The sequence below is a fragment of the Gavialis gangeticus genome, unplaced genomic scaffold (genome assembly GCF_001723915.1).
Source record: "Gavialis gangeticus isolate Ggan-Ray unplaced genomic scaffold, GavGan_comp1, whole genome shotgun sequence".
NCBI lineage: Eukaryota > Metazoa > Chordata > Crocodylia > Gavialidae > Gavialis > Gavialis gangeticus.
The window spans coordinates 3,020,717-3,041,942 of NW_017729014.1; the positions used below are offsets into that span (position 1 = coordinate 3,020,717).

The 21,226-nt window shown below is 43.1% G+C and overlaps 1 protein-coding gene across 7 annotated transcripts in view; it reads left to right on the forward strand.

Moving 5' to 3' along the window:
* Window positions 1-21,226, forward strand: part of NPHP4 (nephrocystin 4) — a 148,664-nt gene that overhangs the window by 67,741 nt on the left and 59,697 nt on the right. For 6 of the 7 annotated variants that reach the window (XM_019511611.1, XM_019511610.1, XM_019511614.1 and 3 more), the window contains 4 exons: window positions 3,669-3,841; window positions 4,597-4,723; window positions 15,851-16,033; window positions 18,247-18,385. In XM_019511611.1, the coding sequence (XP_019367156.1) occupies window positions 3,669-3,841; window positions 4,597-4,723; window positions 15,851-16,033; window positions 18,247-18,385 (622 nt within the window). The remainder of the gene's footprint in view (window positions 1-3,668; window positions 3,842-4,596; window positions 4,724-15,850; window positions 16,034-18,246; window positions 18,386-21,226) is intronic. The other variant, XM_019511615.1, reaches the window with a different exon arrangement.

A 21,226-nucleotide genomic window follows, 5' to 3' on the forward strand; every position in this document is an offset into this window, starting at 1 on the left:
CTTTCCTCATAAGTCCTGTCCCCCAACCCCCTTACCTGCTGCTCTGGGTCCGGCTTCCCTCCTTCCCCGCTGCTTCAGGTCCAGCGCTGCTGCCCCCACCCCATCCTGCTCCGGGTCCAGCCGGCTTGTGACTGCCTGCCTCCCTACCCTGCTCCCCTCCCTACCTGTGTGCTGCCTCCCCCAAGGCGCAGTGCTGTGCGGTATGCCCGGCCTGGTCCCAGGCTGCCCCCCAGCCCCAGCCCCTCCCTCCTTCCCTGCCTGCCACCTTCCTCTCCCTGCTGGCTGTTCTGGGGCATGGTAGGGCCAGGTGGCGGGGGGGCGGGGATGGATGGACAGACATGCTGCCACCGTGGTCTCCACCTTTGCCCTCAGGGTGTGTGGGGTGGGGGTGGGGGAGCCCCGATGCTTGGGTGGCCAGGGTGTGTTTGTCCATGTAACCTGGTCCACCCAGCCAGTTGGCACCTGCCTTCTTGGCTGTGCATGTGCAGTTGGCCCGGAGTGTTACAGACAGACAGACTAAGCCTTTTATTATATTAAAATATAGATATAGCTACATGTGTATGTATGAATCATGATGACCACCACTCAAGTGCAGCTACCTCTAGGGTGAAACATGGTAGGAGTTGAGTAAGCACAACACTAACACAACGTTTCAGAGCAGGACATGAATTACCTTATGGAAGTAAGGGCCCATTTAGGGAGGTGGAATATTTCTGGCCAAGTTAGACCCTGGTTAGGATGCAGACATTAATGTCCCTGTTCCTGTGAAAACTGAGGCAGGAGATGTGATGTCAACAAGTTATCAAAACCTGAGAATTGCAATATTTTCAAAAGACTGCAGCAGAAGCCTCCTAGCACCATGGTGAAACACTAGCACAGAACTGATCCAGGGCAAGAAGTGCTACCCTTTTCCTAAATCAGCAGGGCCTTCTGTTAGACCTGTCCTGGTAATGGTCTCTCTTACCTTTGCTTGGTTTATGGTACTTGGCCCAGAAATCTTCAGAAGTACCAGCAGTGATGGTAGCTGGTGCATCCTGGAACATTCCTTCCCTGTGGTAAGGCAAGCTGGATGAAAATGTACATCTCTCAGTGACCATTCTTGATATAGAAGGTCTCAAACCCTGTACCTGGATGACAGCTAGGTCTTGAGTGGAAGATGCCTTTGTCCGATAGAGGTGATTTACACACTTTCACAGGTTTGAGTCAAATGCCTGAGTGGTGGAATACTTGATGGAAGTAGCAGTAGTAACGTACCCATGTGCATAGCTCCTGCTTTTGGAATGACATCTTTCTGTCTAAGCCAGCAGCCCACAGAGTATGGTATTAGTGGTTCTGACTGAAGCACATCCAGCCCCAGTTTATGAAGGTAAATGTAAGAATGGTCACCTTGAGTCCCAGCCCTCTGTTCCTGCCTGTGCTGCCTCCGAATTGTAACATTAATTCTAATACATCATAAAACCTGGTTTCCATTCAGAAGGATATTAAATTGCAAAATGAGAAGCCTTAAAATAGAATTTGCAAGGACCTTGCAGAGTGTATTTGGCTGGTGTCAAGGGGATCAGATGGAAACCTGGTTTCTTCTTGCAGGCAGAAACCTTGTTTCCTTCTTGCAGGCTCATTCTGTCTCCAAAGGGCGGCCTTTTACTGCTTCTGTAAGCTTTTCCTGCCTTGTTTAAACATAGCCCTGCAGGGCATTTTTCTGAGCAAAATTACTGAAAGCCATTTCCAGTGTAATGTGTGAATCAATGGGAGTTAGAAGGCAGCCACAAAAACCACTCGCTGTGACCTGCAGTTCATTTAACCTGGTTCCCTCTTTGCTCTGGTTTTTTGCAGAGCAGTGAACAACACTCCTTCTATCATGAAACCTTACCAGGCCTTTGCCCTGCTTCCCCTCTCCTCACAAACCCAGGGAACTGGGAAGGGAGCCCAGGGCCAGGCTTGCTCCTAATAAGAACTGCAGATTTCTAGGGAGGGAAGGCTTGGAACACCCTTTCTCCACACGGCACAGCCACATGTTGACCATGCACAGTCCAGTGTCAGTATAAGTGGTCTTCTGAGTGAGTCTCTGATCCTGGAGCAGATTGCGGCAGTGTCTAAGCTCTGCCAGCATGCATACCGAGACATTGCACAAGCCTAAACATTTATGAAGAGACCCTCCCACATTGGTATCCATCTTTTTCTGCAGCTGATACTGTCATATGGCTTGCTCTTTATTGCTTTATCAAATCCAAAGCTCTTTTTTTTTCCTTCTGCCTCCAGTTCAGTGGAGAGGGGATGAATTCTCAAAGTTGTCTCTAAAACAGAAGGCTTTTCCAAAAACTCTTCTGGTTGCACGTTGAGGAGTCATTTGGACACTTTGACCCAACAGCTCCTTTTAGGAGCTGTGGCCTGGTGTCGAACAGGGTTATGCACTGCCAGACCCACTCTGTTTATTAATTTCTTGAGAACCCTTTAAAAGAATATGTGCTGTTCCTTAGAGGGCCAGTTCTGTAAGTGGCTCCAGCTCCCACAAGCCAGCTTTTTCAAAAATATCCCAGCCCCCTCCAAGACTGAAAAAGAACAAAACAAAATTCTCCTGATCCAAGCGAACAGAAGATTTATTATGCTTGCATATGCTCCCATGTTAGATGAACATGCCTTTTCACTCATTCCACCCTCATGTAGTAGGGATATAAAAGGTTGTAAATAATGCTGGATTCATTTGTTTTTCCATTGTTGGATGGGTAATTTGCAACAGCTGCAGTACTTTTGCACCCCCCAAAAACAATCAGGGAAACTTTCTTCTAGCCTCTAACATGAGATAAAAGGAGAAGCACAACAAAGCAGCCAATCATTGTATTTTAAAGAGAAGTCAAGAAGGAGATAGCATATTAACTTAGCAAGAAGGTGGTTCCTTTGTTTTTGCATTGAGTAGATACATTTATATGAATTGCAGTAGCATCAGATTGCTGTAGGGACAGCATGTTTGTTTTCTGCTATGAAAATCATTTGATTAAGTTTTAGCATTTCACTTTAAGTCTTAGCCTTCTTTTGTATCAGTAGATTTTTTTAAATAGTTTTTTGTTTTGAATGTCCAAAAACAGCTGCATTTGGTCAGCTTGCCTTGATAAATGGAAAGATAAAGGAACTCTCTAAAAATGAACATTAAACCACAAATATAGTGTATAATTTTGTAAGCAGTAATGACCCATGGGGAAAGCCTTGTTTATTTGTCAGATTTGCAGCAAATCTCTATTAAGATGAAATGCTTCAATATCCAGCAGTTACTCTGGGGCCAGTTCCATTTTTATGAGTTTATGACTTATGGCTTGAATGTTCAATTTCTCTTCACAATCCTTCCAGTGCCACTTTGTTGGCATGAAACCAGGCAGGGAGCAAACGTGGCTCACCTGCAGCATACAGACCACCCTTATGCATGGCCACTATGCCAATGCAGTGGTCCTGGTGAAGAGGGATTTAGGGCCTGGAGGCTGACAGCTGTTCCACCTGTAGTGAAAGGACAGCTCTTGCAGTGCTGTTTCACTGCCATTTTCGTGTTAGGAGGAGGTATTTCTCTTTTCCTTCCTCCTTTTTCAACCAAAGGGAGCACCAGCCTTCAGTCCCATGCTGTGTTCAGTAGGGTACCAGCCTGTGGGTGACCCTTGTTGAAATGTTTGTGTGTTCTCCAGGATAACTCCATGCTCATTGGGAATGTGGTTGCCATTCAGGAGCGCCGGCTGCACGTCGGGGTCCACAATGGCCTCTGCTTCGTTCAGACACCTCAGGTAGCAGTGCTGGTGCCAGAGGCTGAGGTGATTCGGGGGCGCTCCAACAAGAAGCAAGGCTCCAGTGCTAAATTCAGGTATAAGGCTGAAGGACCCTTAGCTGTTGATGAATGCCTGGCTCCTGCCATTGGCTGTACAAAGGAACTGCATTTGATTTCTCTGATCAGTGAACAAGCCGCAGTCCAGAGGGCTAGATCTGCAGAGATCCTTCCTTCCTTCCTTCTGGGCTTCAGGGCCAAAAAACAAGGGGAAAATGGATAAGACCGAAAAACCAACTCTGAGCTCCATCCTCCCTGGTGCTCTGCTCCTTATTGTATCCAGACAGATTGGAGGGAACAGAGCATCTCTGAGGAGATTCCCAGGGCTTCGCAGTATCTGGCCCTTTTGAGCCACTGCCACTATTGGTCAACAGCCCTGGGGCTCTGAACAACTTGAGCCTTCCTTAGGAAAGGCCAGTGATGTCCTCAAGATATTCTGGCATCAGTGCACTAGTGAATTGATTGCACTTGTGGAGGGTAATGTAAGAAGCGCTTTCCCAAGGTCTCTGTTAGGGTCATAGCTAGACTGTAAGTGCTTTGGGGCATATTTTTGTTCTGTATCTGCACAACACTGCAATAGGGAGTCCTAGTCCATGGCTGGGGATCCAGAAGGCTTCTTCAAGGAATACATAATGATAGTTTCTAAAATGCACCCCGGCCTCTTCCCCATTGCTATACATTGCAGAAAGTGTCAGCAGGCAGTCAGTGCATCTGGAATAAGCAGGAGCTGCTTTCTGCTAGATGTACAAGCCAGACCCCATCTAATTGGCAGTTGTGCTGTATTCCCAATATAGTGCCATGGGCCAGGCTCTGGTTTTGAGAAGCCGCATTCATTTGACTGAGATGGTTCGTCACCCAGCTTTTGGAATCTTCTTCCAGCTTGAGTATGTGTTCTGCGTGCCAGGTGGAGCAGACAGCAAGGTAGGAATGAATGCAGCATGAACATATAACAATTTCTGTTCCTATTACCACTTTCAGACTGAAGGGCTCGAAGTTCCTTCTATGTGCAGTGTCACTGACAAGCCTTAAGTAGCTGTGCATGGTTATTTCCCCAAGAGAGTATTACAACTTCTTGGCAGCTGCTCTAGTTACTCAATGACATTTGCAAAATTTCTGTGACTAATTATTAAAGTACATAAATCTGTGCCTGATAGACTAGAAAGCTACTGAATAACTAGGTATTCTGCCCAATTTTTACACTCCTCTATTTCCAAGACAATAGACAAATGACACCTTCTGAGCTATTCTTGCCTGCCTTATAATTAGTGCAGGTATTTAAGACACATGCCATCTACTGAAAATCTTTCTTAAAAGGTTAAGGTGCTGAGCCTATAAAGAAAGACTAATTCTTGCTAATGTGTAGCTTTTTAATTTTTGAAATGCTGGATTGTATTGCTTCTGGTCTAGGGAAATGATTATTTCAGCTCCTTTGGCCCACTAAGTTAGTATTCTGTGATTAGATGAGAGAAAATTGAAAAGGCAGGTACTGTCTTTGCAATTCAAATTATAGATTACATTTATTTTAATGAAGCTAGTCCTCTCAGAACTGAATTGATTTTTTTTAATCAGAGCAATTTAAAATGAAGCTAAGAAAAAAGTTAGTGAAAAGTTTTTTCAAAGCAAGAAAAGGAAAATTTGGAAACGTTAGTTTGTTGATCACTTGACGTACAGGTAGAATGAATAAAATACTTCAGATAAATAATATGTAATATAAGAGATAAAAAAAAATAAGGGCAGTTTTAATAATAAATGAAAAAATACACACTTTCCTAGACAGGAGGTAGAATGATAATTTATACCAAGCAACTTAAGAGAAAGTTTGGGGGCCTTATGTTTGGCAGTTATATCACCAGTTTCAAGTTTCCAATCCTCTGGGGCAATGGCACTCAGAGTATGGCTTTTTTGAGTATGTTGGTAGTAGTTTACAAGTGAGTAGGAGGTTTCCATGCAGAGGGATATGTTAAAGTTGGCTGCTTGTAAGGGCTCTGAAATATTTAGGCCATGGTAAACTGCTCCTGGCCTGCTTAGCCTGGCTGGGCAACACTTTGTGCTATCTGCAATAACATCTGTTTCATATTAAAGGATCCAAGTCTGGTGAGCTGTCATTCAGGATTCTCTCTTTAGGGTAGGGTGGAAGTTAAATGTACTGAAACAATGTTCTCCACAGGATTTGGCTGACAAAGTTGATCACGCAGATGGGACTGCCCTTTTGCAGAGGGTTGGTCTCAGTCCCTCTCAGCCTTCTGACTCTAGGATTCTGTGTTATGCCCTTGGGACTTCAGTAAAACAGGCTCTCTCTTCTCAAAACATTAGTTGTTTCTTCAGATGTCTCCTGTACCTGACAACTATGGCATAGCCTCAAGAGCACGTGTCCTCCCACATTCCAGTTCCAGCAGTGGTGCAGTGTTTCTGCATCACCTAGTTTATCTGCAGAATAGAAAGGATTCTCCTTCTTGTTGCTTTTCCCCACAATCCCTCACTCTCTAGCACAGATTGGCTAACTCATTAAGTGCAGTGATGAAAGAAAAGCAGCCGTTTGTTCTTGAAAACTGACTGTTAACTAAAATCTCAAATGTGCAACATAACACAGTGGAACACAGAACAGAAGGCACCTAAAATAAAGTGATGCACCAAACAGCACACAACAGACATATTTATCTCTGTGAAAAGTTCTTCCAAAATTGAGAGTACAAATTAGACACTCCTCTGTTTTTATTAATTTAATTACCACCTCAGTCCCTCTGGATCCCTAGTCTTACTAATTGGAAATGTTGATTATATTTGGCTCGCTGGTCTACAGTGCTGTGCTCTTAGCTGTTCTAACTTGGACAGCAGCTCAGACTGGCTTATGTTGAAGGTACTGAAATGTCTTTATTAACTAATTCTGTTCCTTCTTATCATAAAACTTCCTTCTCTTTCAGCCTCTGAAATGCCTTGAATTTCCCTTCCAGACCATTTGCAAACTAGAGTCCCAGAAACTATGATCTTTGGATTTCTAGTCCTCAATTCCCTTAACTTTACAAGCTCTCAGCTCCCTGTGGAAGTGGCTTTCCATTCTGTTTTTAATTAGCTCCTTTCAGGAACAAGAACAACTGAAGAATGGACTGTTGCAAAGAATGTCATTTTAGTCACCTTGCAGAGATCAGTTGCCTGATTACTCATTGTCCTACTGTGATCTGAGGCAGTGGCTTGAGTGTAAGCCTCAGGAACCTCTGGCCTTGCAGTGTGTTTCACTAATTGCTTAAATACACTTGTCCAGTCAGGAGCAGACCACACAGCACAGTACCTTTCACTCTGCTTTTCCTTTACCTTTCTCATCTGCCTTTGCCTCCCTCACATGACTTTACCATTGCAAACACATGTGTAATTGCCCCTTATCTGTTAGTGAAAATTGGCAGGTGATGCACCATACAGAAACTTAATTTTTCAGAGGAGTTGGTAGATGGCTGCGGGACCCTCTCTATCATTTTTGTCTGCTAATCAGTATGCATGAGGCATCAGGAACATAAAGTACAATCTGTTCCTTACAGGGTGGAGAAAACAATATTACTGTGCAGAAGAGGAAGACAAATTCCACTGTTGCTCAGTTTTGGAGCACCCCGGTATTATGGTGCAGGACAGTAGGAAAGAATCCAGACAGATGGACAGACAGATCGTGAACAATAGGGCAGTTCTGTTAGCTTAGGTACTCATGAGCTTCCTAGGCATATTTCTAACATGTTCTACCCCATACAGAGGAGCTACGTACATACACATGCCAATTCCTTTCTTAACACCAGGAGTCTCTGAACCTAACATAATCTTTCAGATCAATTTGATCATTTTTTATTGTTGCTGAAGGGATTTGTGGGTGAGGCTAAATGGGAAGGTACTTTTGAATTTGTGGTTTAGCCATTCATATTCCCTTGTATAGTTGCTCTGTGCAGGTCTGTGCACTCTTTTGCCAGCCAGAAAGCAGAACAGTTCTTATTACTAGTTGCAGATAATGTCAGCATCAGCAGTAAAGGCATCTTTCCTCTTTTTGCTGGGCAGCAGGGACAAACATTTTTCCAGCACTACTGGTTCAGTTTATTGGTTTGTTATTCCTTTTCCAATCTTAGACCACTGAACCTTCCTTAACAGGAGGATAAGCAAACAAGGAACAATGGCCATAAGCTACTGGAGAGAAGGTTTAGACTGGACATTAGAAAAAAGTTCTTCATGGTCAGGGTTGCCAGGATCTGGAATGGGCTTCCAAAGGAGGTGATGCTTGCCCCATCCTTGAGGGTCTTCAAGAGGAGCCTGGACAGGCACCTGGCTGGGTTCACATGACCCCAGGTTTGGTGACCCTTTTCTTGCCTGCCAGGGGCAAGGGGTCAGACTAGATGGCCCACTGAGGTCCTTTCCGACCCTAGAATCTATGAATCTATGAATAAGTTATAGCAAATACCTTGCATGCACACAGATGTGGGTTATTTCCCAAACAGGCGTATAAGCAAGACACATTTACATGAATGCATGCAAGGAGCAAACCTGCCATTGGCAGGCATATGGCTGGATTGAAGAGCCCTAACATGCTGGAATATAATTTTTCAGGATTCACTCAATTCTGCTGCAAAGTAGTTGTTTTAATTTTGGGTCTGGTCCAACCACTTGGAGAAGTGGATGGGCTTTGGATCAGGCTCTTACTGTGGATCCCTTTTGTGTTCAACCTTAACAAGCTTGAGATACTGGTTCTTACCTTGAATTGATCTAAATATTTGATTCAACATTTTAACATTATAAAACCTTGAACCAAAAGGAAAAAAATTACACTTGACTACAAGGTGTCTTCCAGATTCAAATAATAGCTCCTTTTGTTGGTCACGTATATAGTTTCTAAAGAACTACTTTGCTTTGTAGGGTAAAAGGCAAATGTCTCCCATCAAAATGTCAAAGTGCTTTTCAGTGGCACTACTTGTGTGGGTTTATTAAGTCATTTTAATTATATGTTGTTACATTTTTCTACTGCATATGTATATGAAGATATTTAGCTTGCAGCAGTCCCAAAGAGTTCTGGCAAACTAATTTGGAGAATTTCAACTTGTAAAAAAGGCATTTTTATTTTAGTTTTAGCACAACATATTGAGCTCCACACTGGAAAAAAATTAACTCCTCTTGGCTCTTCCATAAAACAAAAGATCTATTGGTGAGTTTAAACCCAGTATAGTAAGGATCTAAAAAACATGGGAACTGTACTACATTGGATGACCCCCATGTATCAGTATCATGCATACTAGCATACATTTATTGGTTAATAGCACACTTTAAAATTATTTCAACCCATTTTTCAATCTGGGGTGGGAGGAGGTGGGTTATTGGACAATTCAAAATTGTGAGTAAGAAAATAAGAGTTGTTCTTTCCTTTTATATTTTTCCCAGTTCATTGGTAAATGAAATCCATGTTGTATAGGAAATCTTACAAATCATGCAATACATTTCTTCCTTTACCACACGTGCCCATCTCATACGTCAGGTATTGAGATGCAATGACTTGGTCCTAAGGTATGACTTTGGAGAGGTGCACTGAGTTTATTTGGGTGGGCTAGGACTATGTATTATGCTTTGTTGAAGATGGGGTGACCCTCATCTTCCCCTGAGATATTGGCTACATTCCACTTTAAGATGCCTTTTACTGGGCAGTGATCTGATTCAGTATTCCCATGGGTTTCCTTTAGATGTAAGTTGTTGATCCTCAAAATAACTAACAGTCTGTTAATGCTGATGAAACATGCACTTTGGCCTATGCACTTGTATTCCCCATCAATATTACATGGTCTCCCTGAGGGGTTATCTGGGCTCCAGACAGAGCAGTGAGTTCTCCCCCAAAAGCGTAACTTGAGCTTCAAGGAAAGTGGAAGAGGGCTTGAGCTTTCATGCATTGATGCAACATGGGTGAATGCTAAAAATATCAGGGGAGTGCATGTAGGACCCATGTTGGATTCATGTTAAATACTTCTAAATGTGGAAAGTAACAAGAGTCAAAGCTTGGGATTAAATCAGACATGATTGATACATTTATCACCAAAGGTTATACAATTGGTTATATCAAGATCATTGGGCTCAAAGGGTAATGGCTTGATGTCTAGTTGGTAGCTGATATCAAGTGGAGTGCCCCAGAGGTTGGTCTTGGGGCTGGTTTTGTTCAATGTCTTCTTCAGTGATTTGGAAGATGGGATGGAGTGCACCCTCAGCAGGTTTGCAGATGACACCAAGCTGGAGGAAGCAGTAGATATACTGGAGGGTAGGACTAGGATTCAGAGAGACTTAGGCATATGGGAGGATTGGTCCAAAAATAAATCTCATGAAATTCAATAAGGACAAGTGCAAAGTCCTGCACTTGGGATGGAAAAACCCCATGCACCAGTAAATGCTGGGGACTGACTGGCTACGCAGTAGCTCTGTAGAAAAGGACTGGGGGGTTACAGTGGACAATAAGCTGAATATGAGCCAGTAGTGTGCCCTTGTTGCTAAGAAGGCTAACAGCATACTGGGCTGCATTAATAGGTGTGTTGCCACCAAATCAAGGACAGTGATTCTTTCCCTCCATTCGGCACTTATGAGGCCACATCTGGAGTACTGTTTCCAATGTTGGACTTCCCACTACAGAAAGGATGTGGACAAGTTGGAGAGAGTCTGCCTGGCATCAGGTGGTGGTCTGGAAGATGGAGTCCAGCCCACCCAGGGCTTATGGGGCTGGATTTCATCTCCCAGGTGCTGCAGGGGATGCTGGGTGGAATTAGCTCTGCCCACCCATGCAGCACTGCACAGCACCAACACAGGCCAGGGTCTGAGCACAGCTCATACAGGGTGTGCTGGGTGGGTAGGCAGGCAGGGCTGCTTCTGCCCAGAGTCCCCCACAGTGCTTGGGGGGATTTAGTCTGGCCTTGCAGGCCCTGGACAAGCCACGCTTGGGTCCTGGCCTTGGCCCTGGTTAGTGGGAGGCATCCAGGGCCTGCATGGCCAGACTCTAACTCCCATATATCGTGGGGCACATTGGACAGAAGCAGTCTCACCCACCCAGCACCACATGGGGCTGCTTCCACCCAGTATCCCCTGTGGCACCAGGAGAGGCCAGCCTGTATCCGTGGGGGATGGAGCTTGGGATGGAGCTTGGTTGCGGGCCTCCACACTGTCTTGTCTTGTCCTACCATGCCATTACTGCTCCGGGGAACTGCAGGCAGTGTGTGTGTATGGGGTGGGGGGGCAAGGGGGGTCATGCATACGCATCAGAAGCTCAGACAGTGGGGTGGGACATCATGGAGACCCACGGCTAGGCTTCATCTCCTGCCCCCAAGCTGTTGAAGTGGCTGGCAGGTGCCGGCTCTTGGCATGGTGTGGGGTGGATCAGAGCATGCTACAGCTCCAGGTGGGCTTATGCTCCTGCTCCTGCTCTGTGTGCGTGTGTGCATGCACGTGCACATATGCGTGTGCGTGCAGCCCTCAACAGCTCACCAAAAAATGTTAAGTGGCTCTCCAGCCCAAGACCATTCTATTTGGGAATGGTCTTGCTTTGAGCAGGGGGTTGGACTAGATGACATCCATAGACCCTAATGTTCTATGATACTATGATTTTATGATCCATATCTCACCCAATGTAAGAACGTTTTCACTTCTTTAGTGAATGGTCTCATGTTACTCCTGCGTAGAAAATCTTTATGAATACAAGCCTCTTCCAGGGACAAGTCAACCTCCAGTGTCAGCTGAGTCTAATTCTCTAGTTAAAGATATTTCTAAGGAGTCAGCAGCATATTGATAACATGGCCAGAAACTCTGCTCTGTATTTCTAGCTCATTGTTGAATGGAGGATGCATAGATTCACATTAAAATGATTAGGCCATATTACTCAGCACTCTTGTGCTGAGTGGTTTCTGCCTTATTGTAGGGAATTGAGATCCAAATGACTTGGATAGAGCTGATTTAATTCAGGCACACAAGGAGTTTTAAATTGGGTCTATTTTGCATGGACTGCCTCAGGCAGACAGCAAGGGAATTTTTATCATGGTGTACTGTTAAATAGGTACTCTTGCCCCTTTCCACACATGTGGCTGGCTGCCTCTCCCTCAAGGGCTGGGGTTATTTCTGTGCTTTTGCATTTTGTCCAGGCTGTCACCTACAGGGATGCTTTACAATTCTGGGCATTACTCTATAGTAAGAATGTACAGCTTGATCAATAGCCATTGATTTATTAGGGTCCCTAATTGTCCCACAAAAATGGCTGTGAGAGGGTCATTGATAATGCAGTAAATGTCTTCTCTCATTAGAGCTGTCCAAAGCAAAACTGGGGAAAAATGGATATTTATACAAGTGACACACATGCTCCAGACAGAAGCGATTTGTATTGATTGGGAAAGGAAAAGCTGAAAAGAACCATACAATTGGAAAATTAGATATTGGATTTAACTAATTTAAAAAGTTAAAACCTAAGGACCTGCAGAGGCTTGAGTCTTTGAATGCAGATTTTTGGTATGGTGATAACAAACTTAATTTTAGGTTAGCCTGAAGTCCAATTCCTCAATTTACTTTAAAAAAAAACACAAAAGTGTATTTAAGTCAGGCAAAAGTTACCAAGCTAAGGGCTTTCTAGGGTGAAGCCACCTGCTTAGCTACGCAACTGGTGCAGCACAAGCAGCTTCAGTTGTACACTTCTCCCACGTTGTCCCCTTACCAACCAATTATGCCCCAGAAGGAACCCCTCCAGGGAAGGAGGGTAATCTTGGGAGCCCACCCCATCCACAGCATCTCAGCTGGGACGGTTCATAGTTAAAGCAGTGCTTGTAGAGTGGGACTGGGGCCACAGTCAAATCAGTTCAGCCATCCAGATACTTTTCACTGTGCTCATACTTTATATTCAGCCTTTGTATACCCTCTTCTACTTTCCAGTTCCAGTGGGTCTTAGATCTAGTCCTGAAGGTCTCAAGTTACAGTAATCATGGTGGCTACTAAGAAAGCTTTGTCACCTGCATGCACCTGGTATGTGCTGACTTGGAGCAAATTAGAGGATGATTTGCTTCCTGTTCCCTTAGCCAGCCAGAAGAGATCTACCAGCACCACCTGTGGACTGTTCTTCAGTTTTGGTAAACAGCAGCTTTCCAGCCAGAGGAGTTGCTTTCCTTGTGACCGTTCGAGGATGCAGTTCACTCTGTAGGTTCCTGCCCAGTGCATACGTTTTGTTGCTGACAGAATAAGCCCAATTAAAGCTAAACTCTGCAAACTTTCCCAAGGTGTCTCAAGTCCTTATTGTCATTATGCAAGTGCAGATATTGTCCTGGACAATACTTGGGGCACAGAATTAGTTATCTTGAAGCAGTGGGGAGGAGAACTAGAGATACTTAAAATGATAGGTTAAATTTGGAAACGGGCTGAAGGGAGTGGACAGTACTATGTTTCAGATCACAAAGACAAATGATCAGGACAGGGTTTTCATAAGGACACAGCACTGACCTACTAGTGGATACAATTCCTGTTGGCCTCCATGGGAAAGTGGATGTTTCTGGAAACCCAACCCTTAACTTGCCTTAGCCCCTTTAGGGAGGCAAAATGTCTTCCTTCAACTGTGCCACAGACTTCATACTGGGAGGGTGTTTACATGACTAGGGAAGGAGCCAGACACATAATGCAGCCTGTCAGCTTCCTGTGTGCACCTGTGCTATTGGTCATCACTGCCCTTGTCCTTCAAGCAAGCAAAAATGGTGGTGCGGGTGCTAAGGCACATGATTGACAGCCCAGAGATTGCAAGTTTGAGACCATAGCAGAAACACTCATGGTGCAGCCTGTTAGATGCCAATGAATTTTTGAATTCTGCTAAATACCTTGTCACATGAACACAAAAAAGGAAAGGAACCTATGCTACTTGGACAACACTGTGCCTTCTACTGCCTGCAGGCCCCTCTTGTCAGGCTGCCTATCTGTGACTTTCACACTGTTAAAGGACTACTGGGTCTTAGATAGAGGCTTAGTTTCCCTCTGAGGCACCGATGCACCATAAACTGTATTGATAGGCACCTTCACACCAGATTGTCAATGGCTTCAGCATGAACCCAATTAACCTCTGCACTACCTTTATGTAGAACAGCTAATCCCAAAGCTGATTGCCACAGTAATCGCAGCATCCTGTATGCCATAATCCATGCTTTGCAGAGAGCTGCGAGAGTAATTGCAAACACTGATACTGACCTGTAAGTTTATTTTTATACCTACTCTTCCATAACATTTAATTTTAAGGGAAGGTGTTTAAGTGACTGAGTAAATCGAACCCTTTAGCCTCTTTTGAGAGTACATTTCCAACCTCAGTGGCTAGAGTCAGAAGTATGTTATTTAAAACTGTCATTACAGTTCTTGAAGGGGCTCACTGGTCCTTATAGAAAGTGGTGGCTTTTCTTCTCCATGCAGGAAAATCGGTCATCTTCTGGAACATAGTCACCATTTTGATGGCAATAACAGTAATGCTGCTGCATAGTTACTTGTGGAATCTGGTAACATTTACATTGCAAACCTGGTTTTCAGATTGTCTGGGCTGGAAGAATTCACTCTGGGTTGAAATTTAGCTGGCCAAATTCTCATTTCGGAGGAAAGGAGATTTTCTCCATTTTAATCACGTGTATGTGAAAGAATGTTAAAAATGTTGGTAATTCTTGGAAAATATGTTGCAAACTGTTAAGCCAGAGCTAGAGAAGGATAGCTCTTTGGATATATTTCATAAAAGTATGAAGTGCAGTTATTCCATAGACTGTATTATGTGTCAGGGAATTGTTACCATGATACTTTGGGTAAACTGGATATGTGTAAGAAAAACCTCAAATGTTCTAACAAGAAGCATGCTTCAGTGGTTAAAGGGAGCAATTATTAGTCAAAACTCCTGGGTGTTATATGCAGCTGCAGCACTGAGTCAGGGAGTGAGCTCTCTCCCAGGAGTCTTATAGACCAATTTCTAGCAACAAAGAATGAAGAAGAGACAAACAAAAACCTGTGTTACACCTAAGCATAGTTATCTCTAACTAGTAGATAAATTATTCCAGATTTTCTGTGCGGGATTAATTGCTGCTTTTCAGACAGAAAGATACTATTGGTGCTTTCTGCAAAGCCAGTAAATTCAGGGATCTGAAGAGCATTCTGTGCTTGATGGAAAAAAAGGGTCTAGAAAGATGAGTAATATACTTCAAAGTGTCAGATCTCAAAATATGTTGAAACCATGCAAATATGTTGAAACCATTCAACCATGAAACCATGGTTGAAACCAAAATATGTTGAAACCAAAATACCATTGAAGTCACAAGAGAAAATGTATAACTGAAGATACGAATCATAGTTTATTTGGTGGCATTAATTGGTTTCATAGTGAACTAATTGGAGCACTGTGGTGTGCAGGCCATTGTTTCTCAACTAGTTATTGTCTTTCAGCTGGAATAAATACCCTTCTCTGCTGTTAGATTGTAAACTGTTTTCTTGTCTTTCAGTGAATATAGCTTTCATACATACTCAAGAAGCACATATTTAGGAGCTTCCAGGTTTGCGGAAGCCATCTTTTAAATAAAGTTGTATGTGTGCATGGAAATTAATCATAGGTAGACTATTTGCACCTGCAATGAACTGAGATGGTAATTTAATTCCTACTGTGCCTGGTCTGCACAGAATTTATGAATTGTTAACCTCAGATCAGATCTTGTGATCAGACCCACTCTTCACTCTTAACTTTTGTGACACCACAGAGTTTTCTTGGTGTTTCATACTGTTGAAATTCTAACAAGCAAAACCTGATATTGCTTTGTAACAAGAAAAGAATACTTAGGAAAACTTGCCCGTCACACTTCCTCAGTATAAAAAGATTTCAGCGAAAATTGCAGGAGCCAAGAAAATTGTTAATGCTCAGTGAGCAGAGAATGTTTGATGATAAATTCCTATTTGGTTCAAAGATTTGACCTTTTTGGATGAAAGTCGCATGCATTGTACAATTATACAGATGGATTCATGTGAGGGGACCCAGATATCCTCTGTCTCTGGTTGTTTACGCATCTATATTTTTAATCCCAGGCACTATCCACTACCTCTTTGAATAAAGCAGCCTACATGCATTCAATTCGATGGGCTGTTTGGAACCCTTTGCTGGACTCAGATTCCTCAGAAGTGATCTTACCACTGCATGGAAGCACCCTGCACAACCCTGCTCACGTGTTGGTTTACAAGACCCCTCCAACCAGCATGAGCTCAGAAGAGGTAAAGAGAGAACTTCCTTAAACTTACTTTGAGCAAAGGGGCATAAAAACCATACCACAGGCCTTGACTAGGCAGTTTTTTCTCATTTAAAAGATTTGGAGTCGAATTTTGTAAGCCAACCTAATGGCAAAATTTTGATGTGAACCAGTTACTGAGTAAACAGACATGGAGCAAAAGCAAGGAGAATGCAGCATAAAATATAAATTGTGCATTTATTTGGTCAGCTGTTGCTTAGCTTTCAATATTTTATCATTGGAGTGCATATTGTCGTATACTTTGAAAATATGATGATTATTTATTGCATTATTTATTGCATTGGTGCCTGGAGGCCCCTGGTTTTTGTGAGAGGCAATATCCACACAAATATCAGATGGCTGTTCTTTTTGCAAATAGCTGTAAGCTCTCACTTCAATAGTAATTGATCTTTAGAGAGGTAACAAGGAACCACCAGTTTTTGAATGAATTAGCAGGTTTTGGTGCTCAGTGATGCATAACAACCTTCCATCTCAAAGAACGAGGTTCACAGAATTATGTGCAAAATTCCATTATAATGCTAAGCTACATTGATTACACACTACAATAGACAGAACTGACTATCACTTTATAATGTGCTCTAATACAAATTGGGTCATTCACATTAATATGTGCTGCTTGGAGTAAAACTGTTCATCAGAATCTATACTCTATTTTAACAGTAAGTAGGCAGGAAGGAGAGTGTGAGTGCATGTCCTAAACTTTTTTAGCACAAATGCCCCATGTCTTAAATGTTAGAGACTGCAAGTGGTTGAGGAACAGTAAAAAAACCCCTTGCTCATACCGTCTTCACTCTCCCTTTTCAGCATCCACTTCTGCCATTGTGTGGGTAAGATGGATCTATAGTCTGACCCAGTAAATGCCATCTTTTATGTCCTTATGCTTTTTAATTTTTGGTTATTATCTTGCACATGAAACTTGGTATGTTTAGAGATTAGGGACCAGAGTCTGATCTTAGTTATAACATGAATGCTGTATGCTATGCTAAATGATGGGAAGTGTGTAGGTGAAATATAAATGGAGAAGTGACAAAAACAAAATAAAACCAGCCAACACCACGAGGACCTTGGGTGGGAAGGCCTGGTGTATAATTGGGAACAGCAGGAATTAGGTGTCTGTTGTTAGAATGATTAGACCCATGTGTTTGCATATTTCATTATTCACTGTGACATTCTGTCTTTGGAAGCAAAAGGATCAGTAAAAGAAAACAAAGTAACGAAAACCTCCTTTCCTCTTGTCTCTTGAACTAGAAGAGGCTTGGATGGTTCCTAAGAAGGATGCTTGATGGTTGTTGCATTCAGAAGGGGTATCTTTGAAAAGGAAGTTTTTAGATGAGGCATGTTTTTTTATCTTCTTTGAAGCCAAGAACGCAGCAGCAGCACAGCCTAGTTAGTGGGTTCACATTGGGCATGCACTGGCAGCATGTTTAGCTGGGATCCCAAGGGTTTCCTATCCATTCAACAAAGAGGAGGCTCCTATACTTTTTTGGTGACCACCACTCAAGGAAGCATGATGAAGATTGTGCTACAGATTTATTACTTGGATCCACAGAAAGCCCTGCCATATCCTTCCTTCTTTCTGCATTTATTCAAATGCATTTTCTAGGTCTCTTGCTAATGATGTTTGGGAGGGTGGGAAACCCAGCCACCCTCACCCCCATGCACAGAGGGCGCTGAAGGTGTTCTGGGTAAGGTGGTGCGCTGAAGTTTGCTGCTAGTTCATTTTGTGTGATATCCCTCCTGACCTGGTGAGCAGGTTCTGTTGGATAACAATGTATGTACTAGGATGTGTAATAATTATATGGCAATGATATATCATGCATTGTTTTTATATGGACACTGTTTTTCTTATAGTAACTCCCAATTGCAGACGTTCAGATTCCCAGTTGTGGTCATTAATCCATCCTATGCTACACTGAGACAAATATTACTGTGATTTTGGGAGCGTTAGTGTCATTCCTTAACCCTCTTGGCTTAAGGAAATTTCTTTAATAGAAAACTATAGTTTCTGTACTTTAAAGAACCTTCTATTGATAGTTTTACATACATGTGCCTTGACCTACACATTTGGTATTCTAACTTTGTTGGATGTGTGACAAGAACTGACTCTGTTTTCAGGGAAGAGGCATTAAGGCATTATACTATTATATACAATGCATTTTCTAAATGTGTTTGTTTCAGGTGAAGCAGGTTGAGTCTGGTACCATCCAGTTCTGTGTTTCCACTAACTCAGAGGAACATCTCGGTGCTTCCCCAAATACTTTAAGTCATGTCAGAGAAGAGCTTTTCTGCTCCAAGAAGCCATCCATACCATCTCTCCGTAAGTGTTTTCAGGACTGGTAACTTCCAAAATATGCAGCAGAACTTCTGGCTCTGTACTAGAGAGAAAAAAGTGCATCTCACATAGTACAATACTCATTGAGTTTATAAGCTACAGTACGGGCTTGATGCTTATGTTAATTTGCAATGGTTCATGGGATTGTCACTGCATATTCTGCTTTTTGACTTGCAAAGTCCAGCCATGATAGTATAAACACAGTAGTATTTTTCTTGAGATCCCTCAGTACAGTGTATGCATTAGTGGACTGCTTGAAGCTCTTGCTCAGCTCTTGCTTCAGGTATATGAAATAAAAAGAGAAATACTTTTTAGTTTGTGTGTAGCTGGCTTCTGGAATGGAGCTGGGCAGGAAACAGTTTTTCCATGCAAAAATTTCTCACGTCCTTCATTAGGATGGGAAGTTGAAATCTTCACAAACTGAAAATCAAAATTTCAAAATGTTTCATTTCAAATCAGACACTGATGGGGCTGGGACAGCAAATACCCCTGGGTCTGAAGCTGTTCTAGGTTATTCCCTGAAGGTGTTTCTTGCATGTACCCTTGCAGTGTCTAGGAGTGCCTACTGGACCAGGTCTAGCAGTGCCTACTGGACCAGGTAGTCCATTGGTCTTGTGCAGCATGACTTATTCCAGTGTTGTATCACCCCTGGGGAGTCTGTTGACTGAGCAGAAAAAAGGAGGGCTTTGGGAATCCTCCTAATCCTTCACTCTTGGGTCCGTCATGGTGAGGAGTACAAGGTCCATCTCTTAAGGCAGCAAGCAGAAGGTGGCAGGCCCATTGCTTTGTAGTGCACAGGACCTGAGCGAGTCACTTCCCCTCCCTCCTTCAGCTCCTCCAGGGTAAATCAAGGATTGTAGCCTTCCTCCTGAGACATTGGGAAGAAGGCAGTTATCTAACCTTCATAAATCTTAAAATGAAAGGGACAACCTACAATATCTTGCCAGGCACCTCTGCATAAGTTCACCGTCTGTCACGGGCAAACAGTCAACTGTTAATTGCATGCATGTAGTGTGAATATGGATGTTGCTGAGCTCTGGTGATGTGATTGAAAAGGCAGGATATTTCAACCCCCAGTAGCTTTCTACTTGTTTGGGTTTAGGACATGTAAGTGCTTGTGGCGTACCCTTCAAACCTCCTCCTGAAATGTATTATTCCCTAATGGTAGTGTTATTTATATTTTTACACTCAAAACCCTCCAGATAGTTTGACAAAGTAAGAATTGTTAAAATAGTTTGAATAAATAACCTCATTCCATTGCACTTTATAAAATGTGACAACAAAACTTATTTAATCAGCACATACCTATGATGCAAGTGTATTCTCTTCCAGGGTCTGTTTAAGAACAAACATGCATTTTAACAGGGCAGAAGGATGCTTGTGGAATTCAGGCCTCTGCAAACCTTCACCAACTACGGTGTTGAGTTTTGTTGTGTTTGTAAAACCAGGTCAGGTCTGCAAACCCTTTTATCCTGTTATGCAAGTTTGGGGTTTTTTCCTGAAGTAGGATTCAGTAAAAGATGCAAGGAAAGAAATCCAATGTTTTCCTAAATAAAGGGAAGTCTGCAGTGTGTGCATGGGGAACAGAAGTTAACTTGACAGCGGTCTTATATATGTTACTGTGTTTGGGTCCATGCATGCAGCACACAATGTACTGCATGGGCAGAATAGATATATTCAGCACTAGCCTGTTTGTTCCTTTTGAAGATAATGGTAACATTTCCACTGGCTTCAGTGGGAGTAGAGTGAGGGTAAATTGTGTGCTTTTGAACATCCCCTCCAGGTAATTCTCTCTCTATCCCCCTCCCCCACTGCTGGCTTTTCCCCTCAGCAAAAAGCAAACACAGAATACTAAAAAGTGAGCTAAACTTCAAACCCATAAGATGAGACTGGGCTAAAAATTAGGGTAAATGTCCATTTATACAGCATCTCTTAATTGGGAATAATTTGGTAATTTCACTGAGGAAGCTACTGAGAACAATTTTCCTTTTTTATTAGGAGTCAGTATTTTCTGCTGTTTTTAATAGTTTTGAATTTATCTATAGATGTGCAAACCAGATTGCTCTCAATTTACCTGCCTGTTTTAAACATCAATATGTGAGTTTATTACCTTATTAATGTAGTGGTGTTCCAGAAGTCTATAGGACCATTTGTACTTGAAGACATGCCAGAACAAGTCATCTGTGGTGAATGTTTTGTTGCATTGATTAATGCCAGTTGTAACCATTTAGTGCCTGTAGGGGGGCTGGTTCTTGTCAGTGATGTAGTTGTGTTTTGGGGTGGTCTGCCAGGGGTCAACCCTTTGCTCACCAGTGGAAGCAAATATCTGTATGGCATCATGGAATCCACTACAAGCACCTGTTTGCATGCAAAGAACAGACTCTGCAGCTTTTGCCACAGCTGATTTTAATCGGTTAAGACCATGATTGCCCCAAGAATCTTTTTCATAGCCCAGTGGGCAAGAACAAGAACCTCCGGTGGAGATTAACATTAGTGGGCAGTTAACATTAGGGGCTATAGGCTGTACAGGCGTGATAGAGAAGGTAGGAAAGGAGGGGGGGTGGCAATCTATGTCAAGGAGCACTACACATCTTCTGCCAGCAGAATGGGGTCAGAGGAAGGGCAAGCTGAAGTGCTCTGGGTCAAGATTCAGGGGGGGCAGGGGGAGAGGGATTTGACAGTGGGGGTCTACTACAGACCCCCCAACCAAGAGGAGGAGCTGGACAGGGAATTTTCAGGTCAGCTTGCAGAGGCACTAAAATCAAGGGATGTAGTGGTCATGGGCGATTTTAATTACCCAGACATCTGCTGGGAGGAGCAGTCAGC